This window comes from Stomoxys calcitrans, chromosome 2 (genome assembly GCF_963082655.1).
Source record: "Stomoxys calcitrans chromosome 2, idStoCalc2.1, whole genome shotgun sequence".
Classification (NCBI taxonomy): domain Eukaryota; kingdom Metazoa; phylum Arthropoda; class Insecta; order Diptera; family Muscidae; genus Stomoxys; species Stomoxys calcitrans.
In genome coordinates, this window is record NC_081553.1 from 55,846,944 (window position 1) to 55,857,259 (window position 10,316).

The following is a 10,316-nucleotide window of genomic DNA, read 5'->3' on the forward strand; positions in this document are numbered from 1 at the left end:
CGGCTTTGGCGTGTAAGTAACGCTCTCAACTTTTTACAAAGTTTGAAAAGTAATTTAAAATAAATTCAACAAAGTCTTAATGTTGAATTGTTTCTGGAAGCCACTGATCAAAAAAAAAAACAAAATTTAAGGATGATATGGCATTGAAAAGGAGAAAAGGAGACGCTGAGGTATCAGACTGCGAGCTTTAATGATGTTAATGGGTTAGGGTGAATGTTTGTGTGTGTGTGAATAATCGTTTATTAATCGATTGGTGGGGTTCTCGAATTTTTTATTGCCTATATTTAGGCGAAAATGATTACTATGGTGATTTGCATATTTTGAAAACATTCTTCTCATACAGACGGACAGACAGATAGCAGCCTATGGTAGAGGGTACAAAAAAGGGGTCCCATTTTTCTCAGACGGATGGAGGATGGACAGACAGACACCATACTATGGTTAAGTACCAGCCCCATGTTTCTCAGATGGACGGACAGACGGACGAATGAAAAGGTGAACAGACGGACGGATGAACAGATGGATGGATGAATAGAGGAACGTATGGACAGACTGGCAGATACATAGTCGGATAGATGGACATACAGACAGACGCACATACAGACAGATACCATACAGACAGATCGGACAGACGGTCGGACAGACGGTCGGAAAGACGGTCGGAAAGACAGTCGGACAGACGGTCGGACAGACGGTCGCAAAGACGGTCGCAAAGACGGTCGGACAGACGGTCGGACAGACGGTCGGACAGACGGTCGCAAAGACGGTCGCAAAGACGGTCGCACAGACGGTCACACAGACGGTCGCACAGACCGTCAGACAGACGGACGGACCGACGGACGGACAGACGGTCGGACTGACGGATAAACAGATGGATGGATGATCTGACGGATAGACGGATGAATAGAGGAACGGATGGACAGACTGACGGATACATAGTCGGATAGATGGACATACAGACCGACGCACATAAAGACAGATACCATCCCGCGGTAAATGGTATAAAAACAACCTTCATATTTTTCTCTGATGGACGGACGGACAGACACCTTCAAATGGTGGAGGGTATAAAAATACAACTCCTAATTGTCTTACCTGGACGGTCAGACGGACGGATGGACAGACATACAGACACCATCCTATGGTGATGGTTTAAAAATACAACTCCCAGAAACATTCTTCTCATACGGACGGACAGACAGACAGAATTCTATGGTAGAGGGTTCAAACAAAGGAGCCCCATTTTCCTCAGACGGATGGACAGACAGACACCATACTATGATTAAGTACCAGCACCATGTTTCTCAGATGGACGGACAAACGGACGAATGAAAAGGTGAACAGACGGACAGACGGTCGGACAGACGGTCGGACAGACGGTCGGACAGACGGTCGGACAGACGGTCGGACAGACGGTTGGACAGACGGTCGGACAGACGGTCGGACAGACGGTCGGACAGACGGTCGGACAGACGGACGGATGGACTACTATACAGACACCATCCTATGGAGATGGTTTAAAAATACAACTCCCAGAAACATTCTTCTCATACGGACGGACAGACAGACAGAATTCTATGGTAGAGGGTTCAAACAAAGGAGCCCCATTTTCCTCAGACGGATGGACAGACAGACACCATACTATGATTAAGTACCAGCACCATGTTTCTCAGATGGACGGACAAACGGACGAATGAAAAGGTGAACAGACGGACAGACGGCCGGACACACGGTCGGACACACGGTCGGACAGACGGTCGGACAGACGGTCGGACAGACGGTCGGACAGACGGTCGGACAGACGGTCGGACAGACGGTCGGACAGACGGTCGGACAGACGGTCGGACAGACGGTCGGACAGACGGTCGGACAGACGGTCGGACAGACGGTCGGACAGACGGTCGGACAGACGGTCGGACAGACGGTCGGACAGACGGTCGGACAGACGGTCGGACAGACGGTTGGACAGACGGTTGGACAGACGGTCGGACAGACGGTCGGACAGACGGTCGGACAGACGGTCGGACAGACGGTCGGACAGACGGTTGGACAGACGGTCGGATAGACGGTCGAATAGACGGTCGGATAGACGGTCGGGTAGACGGTCGGATAGACGGTCGGATAGACGGTCGGATAGACGGTCGGATAGACGGTCGGACAGACCGTCGGACAGACGGTCGGACAGACGGTCGGACAGACGGTCGGACAGACGGAGGGGCAGACGGACGGACAGACGGTTGGATGATCAGACGGATGGGCGGATGAATGGACGAACAGATGGACAGATTGACGGATCCATAGTTAGAGAAATGGATATACAGACAGACGTACATACAGACAGATACCATCCCGTGGTAGATGGTATAAAAACACCCTACATATTTTTTACTGATAGACGGACAGACAGACACCTTCCAATGGTGGAGGGTATAGAAATACAGCCCCAAATTTTCTCAGCTGGGCGGTCAGACGGATGGATGGACATACATACAGACACCATCCTATGGTTTACAAATACAACTCTCATATTTTTCAGCTAGACGGACAGACACAACTCTTTGGTAAATGGTATAAAAGTCTCAGCCGCATTTGTTTCAGACGAATGGATGAAGAGGCGGAAGAGGTATAAATTAACATCGCCTTACTCAGACAAACGGAGGGACAGACAGACACTCTCTTATAGCAGAGGATATTAAGTCCCATGTTTCTCAGCTGGGAGGATAGACGGACGGAAAGATGGACAGATGGACAAACGGAATGACAAAGTATAAACATACCAGCTCTATTTTTTTCCAGACGGGAGGACTTCATTCAACGGTGGAGGGTATAAATTTAATATCGCCTTACACAGACAAACGGAGGGACAGACAGACACCCTCTTATAGCAGAGGGTATTAAGTCCCAAATTTCTCACCTTGGAGGATGGACGGACGGGAAGACAGACGGAAAGACACACAGACACCATAAGACACAGATACGGACGCGGAGGGACAGAAAGACAGATGGACAAACGGGATGACAAAGTGTAAACCTACCAGCTCTATTTTTTTCCAGACGGGAGGACTTTATTCAACGGTGGAGGGTATTAAATTAACATCGCCTTACACAGACAAACGGAGGGATAGACAGACACCATCTTATATCAGAGACTATTGTCCCATATTTCTCAGCTGGAAGAATAGACGGACGGGAAGACACACAAACACCATCAGACACAGATACGGAAGCGGATGGACAGAAAGACAGATGGACAAACGGAATAACAAAGTATAATCATACCAGGTCTATTTTTTTCCAGGCGGGAGGACTTCATTCAACGGTGGAGGGTATACAAAGACCATCCCATATTTTCTCAGGTGGACGGACGAATGGACATACAAATAGACGGACACCTTTTTATGGAAGAGGGTATAAAAATACAACTCCTTTTTTTCAGCTGGACGGACAGAGATATATAGACACTGTCATATGGTGAAGGGTTTAAAAATACCAGAAACATTTTTCTCAGAAGGACGGGCAGACAGACAGCATACTATGGTGGAGCGTATAGAAAAAGTAGACCCATTTTTTTCAGGGTATAAAATACAACCTCTAGTTCTCTCAACTGGATGGACAGACAGACAGACAGACCATCCTACGGTTGAGTACCAGTCCCATTTGTCTCAGAAGGGCGGACAGGCGGACGAATGGAAATATAGACATTTATCAGTCTATATTTCCATTCGTCCGCCTCTCCGCCCTTCTGAGACAAATGGGATTGGTACTCAACCGTAGGATGGTCTGTCTGTCTGTCCATCCAGCTGACAGAATTAGTGGTTGTATTTTATACCCTAAAAAAATGGGTCTGCTTTTTCTATACGCTCTACCATAGTATGATGTCTGTCTGTCCGACGAACGGATGAACAGACGGACAGACTGACTGATGGTCATACAGACAGACTTACATATGGACAGACATCATCCTATGGTAGAGGGTATACAAATACCACCCACGTTTCTCTCAGCTGGATAGACAGGCACCATCCTATGGTGAAGGGGTAGAAAATGACTAGCCCCTTAGCCGCGCGGACAGTTGCTCGGATGGACAGACAGACCATCCTGTATAAGAGGGTATTCAGCCGAGTGGTGGACAGATGGACGGAAGGAAAGACACACAGACACCATCAGAGATAGACACGGACACACAGATAGACAAACGGATTGAGAAAGCATAAACATATCGGATCTAATGTTACCAGACGGACGGGCTCCATTCAATGATGGAGGGTATACAAAGACCAGTCCTCAGTTTCAGTTTCAATTTTGTCTTCAAAGGCTTTGTTTCGAATACATTTTGTAATCTTTAAACTAGAACTGGCGACGTCATTGTCAAGGCCAAAGGCGTCATTGTAGCCACTACAATTTTCAAAACCCACACAAACTCGTTGTTGTAGTTGGTTTTTTTTGTACCTCCTCAAATGAAATGGAAAGCCAGCATTCATAAACAAATGGCAAAAGATTTTGAATGAACCCAAAAAAAAAACAAACACACACACACACAAACAAAAGCTAAGCTTTCAAAGTGATAACCTTTGAAATGAACTTTCGCGTAAAAAATCTCCCAACACAAAGCGGAAACTTTCTTAGAAAAAATTCTAATTCAGCATTTTAGTATAAATTTAACAACGGAACCAGCCTAAGGGACAAGAAAAGCAAAACAGAGAAGAGCCGAAAACTTAAAAATTCCTAAGAAATGGAATTTTCTGCGATAATATTAACTGCTTTAATGCTGCTGCCACTGCTGGTGGGCGTACAAGCCAAAGTAGAGGGCAATCGTTTCGATTCGCCTGTAGCCCATCAGATAATGCGGCTGGCCAAGTCAGCCGAAATGCGCAACTACATGAGACCACAAGTGCAGGCCTGTGATGATTTCTATCTCTACTCCTGTGGCAATTGGGCCCACATAAATCCTGCGAATGCTGCGGTGAAGACCAACATTTTTCATGTGCTATCAAAGGCCTACAATCGCAAGTTGCTGTCCATTTTGGGCAATAGCAAGGAATCCAATGACACTGAAACGGAGCGCAAGGTCAAATACTTCTATGAGTCTTGCCTGCAAAGGCATGAAATTCGACAAAACTATCGCGTCAATCTTTTGAGCATAATGGAAGAATTTGGCGGCATGCCAGCCCTCAAGGGTCCAGTGTGGGATGAGGAGTCTTTCGACTGGGTGCAAGTCGTTGCCGAAATACTAAGGAAATATGGCAAGAATATCATCATAGGCACCGATGTCAATGCCGATTTGAATAACAATGAAATCAATCGCCTGTATATAGGCCAAATTGATGACATGATTCCGGGCAGCAATAAGGAGTACTACAGCCGCTTGGCTCATGCCTGGCAATTTGAGCTGCAATCGGTTTTGGGTTTGGCTCCAGCCAATGCCTTGATCACCGCCCGTGAGATGGTGGACTTTGCCCAGAAAATTGCCCTCGGCATGGCCGATCCCTTGGAGGGTCTAGGCATGGAGGATAAGACCCGCCTGCGTTTGCTTGACTCCATGAATGAAAATTACGCTCCTGTCATCAATTTCACCCACCATGTCTACACCTGGCTGGGCTATGAATACAAACTGCCCGTCTACGAATATGTGGAGAACTACATACGCAATCTGCGCCTGGTTATGCTGGAGACTCCACGCACCACAGTGGCCAACTATGTCATGTGGATGTTGCTGCAGGATTTCCGCCTAGATGTGGAAGAGTCGGAGGAGCGTCACAAAAAGAAATGCATAGAGGCCACCCGCAAGTATTTTCCCAAGTACTTGGACAGCCTCATCTATCAGGATTTGGTTAGAAATAATCCTCAAATTATAGCCGAGGTTACTGAGATCTGGACGCATTTGAAGGCGTCCTTTGAGAATATCCTAAAGGAGAGCACCACCGACTGGATGCAGGAGAAGACCCGCGACAAGGCAGTGGAAAAGCTCTCAGCCATGACTTTTGAAATCAATGGCTATGCCGAGGTGAATTTCACCAAAGAACTGGGAGCCTTGACCATCAACTCTGGTCAATATTTTGAGAATGTCATCAATGTCCTCAAGCTGAAGGGGCAAAATTATCGTCTGAAAATCCAAGAACCCCCACGCCTGGAGGAATACGAATTGCTAAGCTTTACCCCGGCCTATGCGGCTGAATACAATCGTGTTTTGCTGCCCGTGGCCTTTTTGCAACCCCGTTTCCTCTGGGACAATGTCTATCCCAAGGCCTTGAAATATGGCACTGTGGGCTTTACCATAGCCCACGAAATGGCCCATGGCTTTGATGATACCATACGCAAGTATGATGCCAAAGGCAATCTCAACAATTGGTGGGATCGCAATGCCAGTCTGGTGTTTGAGACTCGCAAGGAATGTCTACGCCAACAATATGGCGCTCATAAATTCGGCGGCCAGTTTCTGCCCAAGGCCCAAGCCCAGGGTGAAAATATTGCTGACAATGTGGGCATACGCATAGCCTATGAGGCCTATGACAATTGGCTGTCGCACCACCATCAAACCCCTGAACATCTGCCCAACATGGACACCATAACCGCACGTCAATTGTTTTTCATAAGTTCCGCCCAGATGTGGTGCACCGACATCAATAGTCGTTGGCAGCATTTGGTGGCCACCACCGATGTCCATCCGCCCGAAGAGGTGCGCGTACGAGCCATGTTGGCCAACTTTGATGTCTTCGCAGAGACCTTCTCCTGCAAGCTGGGCTCACAAATGCATCCGCATAGGAAATGTGTGGTTTTTTGAGTGTGTATCGCAAACGGAACACAAAAGTGTTTGAGGAAGTGTTTGATGCTAAAGCTGTTGGTACGCTGCTGCCGCTGGTCCAGGGCTATGACTCAGTTGAAGATTATTTTTTTTTTTTAATTTGTTTTGTATTTTTTCTTAATATTTAATAGTTTGTTGTTTATAGCGATAGTGTTTTGTGTGTGTGTTTTTTTTTTTTTTTTTTGTTACAAACTAAAAATATTTCGAAATAGTTCCTACTGATAATAGTGCAAATTTTGTGTCATATCAATCGTTTCAAATGCTAAATAAATTATTTTTGTTTTCGACCCCTCTATTTGAGTGAAACGATGGTGATGTATGTGTGTGTGTGTTTTTTTTTCTACAATGATTGCTTTGGGAGTTCTAATGTGGAAAAACGTTGTTCTAATGTGCTTCGATACATCCTATTTTCGCCAAAGTTTGGGAGCTACATTTACCTAGTCATTCCTAGTCATATCATCAACGAGCAAACGCGTGCTACATTCTTTAGAAGCTCAAAAAGTCAAAATCCTAGATCAGTTTATATGGCAGCTATATCAAAAAATCGACCGATATGGCCCATTTACAATCCCAACGGACCTACACTAATGCGAAGTATTTGTGCAAGATTTTAAGCGGCTATATTTATTCCTTTGGAAGTAATCTCGCTTTCGACCGACATACGGATGGACATGGCTAAATCGACTTGCAATGTCAAGACGATTTAGATATAGACTTTGTGGCGCTACAAAACAACCCCCCCCCCCATGCAACATACCCCAAATCCGAAATGAAATAACCCCTTATGAAATAATCCCCAACATAAGTGAAATAGACCCCAAATAATAAAAAAATGAAATAAGCCCAAAATTTTTGAAAATATCACCCAAATAAAAAATGAAATAAAGCCCAAATTTTTGGTGTCATTTCATTGTGAAATAGTCCCTGAACAGAAAAATTAAACAACCCCCAATTATTACCTCCACCATAGGATGGGGGTATACTAATTTCGTAGGTCCGCTTGCCCATGCAACATACCCCAAATCCGAAATGAAATAACCCCTTATGAAATAATCCCCAACATAAGTGAAATAGACCCCAAATAATAAAAAAATGAAATAAGCCCAAAATTTTTGAAAATATCACCCAAATAAAAAATGAAATAAAGCCCAAATTTTTGGTGTCATTTCATTGTGAAATAGTCCCTGAACAGAAAAATTAAACAACCCCCAATTATTACCTCCACCATAGGATGGGGGTATACTAATTTCGTAGGTCCGCTTGCAACACCTAGAAATAAGCGTTCCCATGAGCTTAGGTTAGGTTAGGTTAAATGGGTCACCCACCAAAGGTGAGTTCACTCGGAGGCCAGTTTGGCCCATTGTGGTATCTTAGAGAGAGAAAGGGAGGAAAAAGAAAATGTGAAACCTCATACTTTACTTTAATTGGCTACGACAGAATATTTGTTCCACTAGCCGAACGTAGAAAAGCTTTCCAAGCGTCTCGATCTTCTGCGCTCATTCTAAAATCTCGCACACCAAGTTTCGAGGTGTCTCCCACAACTTGATCTTTCCATAGGGCTTTTGGTCTTCCCGGTTTGCCTTGTAGTCAACAAAGAGATGGTAGGTGTTGATTTGTCTTCTCGGGTCTTTTCCAGGATTTGGCACAGTGTGGATATCTAGTCCAGAGTGGATTTGTCAAGTCTAAAGCCGCATTAAAAGGACATTGATTTTAGGTTTTAATCTTTCACACAGTACGCTCGAGAGTATCATGTATGCGATTGGGAGCAAACTTATTCCTCAGTAGTTGGCACATTCCGTCTTATCTCCTTTCTTGTGTACGGGACATAGTATGCTAAGGTTCTAATCATCGGGTATGGATTCTGCTAGCCAAATTGCGCAGATAAGCTGATGCATATGCCTTATCAGCGTGTCGCCTGCGGTCTTAAATAGTTCAGCGGGTAACCCGTCGGCTCCTGCCGCCTTGTTGTTCTTTAGTCGGGTCATTGCTACTGGGACCTCATTATGACTAGAAGGTAAAAATTCTATACCATCATCAGGGATTGGTTCTGCGGTATCCTCTTCGCCGCCATCGTCGGACACTAGCAGTTGGGTAAAATGATCTTTCCATATCCTCAGCATGTTAACTGTGTCAGTTACCAGATTTCCTTCTATGTCTCTGCAGGAGAATGTGCCTGTACCAAAGCCATCGGTTTGATGTTTAATTCTTTGGTAAAATTTCCGGACTTTATTCTGACTCCTGTACATCTCAATTCGCTCATACTCACGCCTTTCCACTTCCTTTTTTTACCCACCACCGAAGGATGGGTGGGTCTGACCGTCTGTCTGTTGAAATCACGCTACAGTCTTTAAAAATAGAGATATTGAGCTAAAACTTTGGACAGATTCTTTCTTTGCCCATAAGCAGGTTCAGTTCGAAGATGGGCTATATCGGACTATATCTTGATATAGCCTCCATATAGACCGATCCTCCGATTTAGGGTCTTAGGCCCATACAAGCCACATTTATTATCCGATTTTGCTGAAATTTGGAACAGTGAGTTGTATTAGGTCCTTCGATATCCCTCTACAATTTGGCTCAAATCGGTTCAGATTTGGATATAGCTGCCATATAGACCGATCCGCCGATTTAGGTTCTTAGGCCCATAAAAGCCACATTTATTATCCGATTTTGCTGAAATTTGGGACAGTGAGTTCTATTAGGCCCTTCGATATCCCTCTTCAATTTGGGTTAGATCGGTTCAGATTTGGATATATGTGCCATATAGACCGATCCGCCGATTTAGGGTCTTAGGCCTATAAAAGCCACATTTATTATCCGATTTTGCTGAAATTTGGGACAGTGAGTTGTATTAGGACCTTCGATATCCCTCTTCAATTTGGCTCAAATCGGTTCAGATTTGGATATAGCTGCCACATAGACCGATCATCCGATTTAGGGTCTTAGACCCATAAAAGCCACATTTATTATCCGATTTTACTGAGCTTAGGTTAGGTTCGATATCCCTCTTCAATTTGGCTCAGATCGGTTCAGATTTGGATATAGCTGCCATATAGACCGATCCGCCGATTTTGGGTCTTAGGCCTATAAAAGCCACATTTATTATCCGATTTTGTTGAAATTTGGGACTGTGAGTTGTGTTAAGCCCTTCGATATCCCTCTTCAATTTGGCTCAGATCGGTTCAGATTTGGATATAGCAGCCATATAGACCGGCCATCCGATTTAGGTTCTTAGGCCCATAACAGCCACATTTATTATCCGATTTTGTTGAAATTTGGAACAGCGAGTTGTATTAGGCCCCTCAACATTTTTCTTTAATTTGGCTCAGATCGGTCTAGATTTGGATATAGCTGCCATATAGACTGATCTCTCAATTTAAGGTTTTGGGCTCATAAAAGGCGCATTTGTTGTCCGAAATCGCCGAAATTTGGGAGAGTGAGTTGCGTTAGGCAAAAACTTTCTGCATTTTGGCCCAGATCAGTCCAGATTTGGATATAGCTGCCATATAGATCG

General features: G+C 44.9%; 2 protein-coding genes across 2 annotated transcripts in view; both read left to right on the forward strand.

Annotated features, from left to right (window-relative positions):
* LOC106096217 (mucin-5AC) overlaps window positions 1-10,316 on the forward strand; it is a 165,078-nt gene that overhangs the window by 104,356 nt on the left and 50,406 nt on the right. The gene's annotated exons all lie outside the window — the stretch shown is intronic.
* Window positions 4,672-7,084, forward strand: LOC106096227 (neprilysin-1). The gene has a single exon (XM_013263872.2). The coding sequence runs from the start codon at window positions 4,733-4,735 to the stop codon at window positions 6,779-6,781; it is 2,049 nt and encodes a 682-aa protein (XP_013119326.2). The 5' UTR covers window positions 4,672-4,732; the 3' UTR covers window positions 6,782-7,084.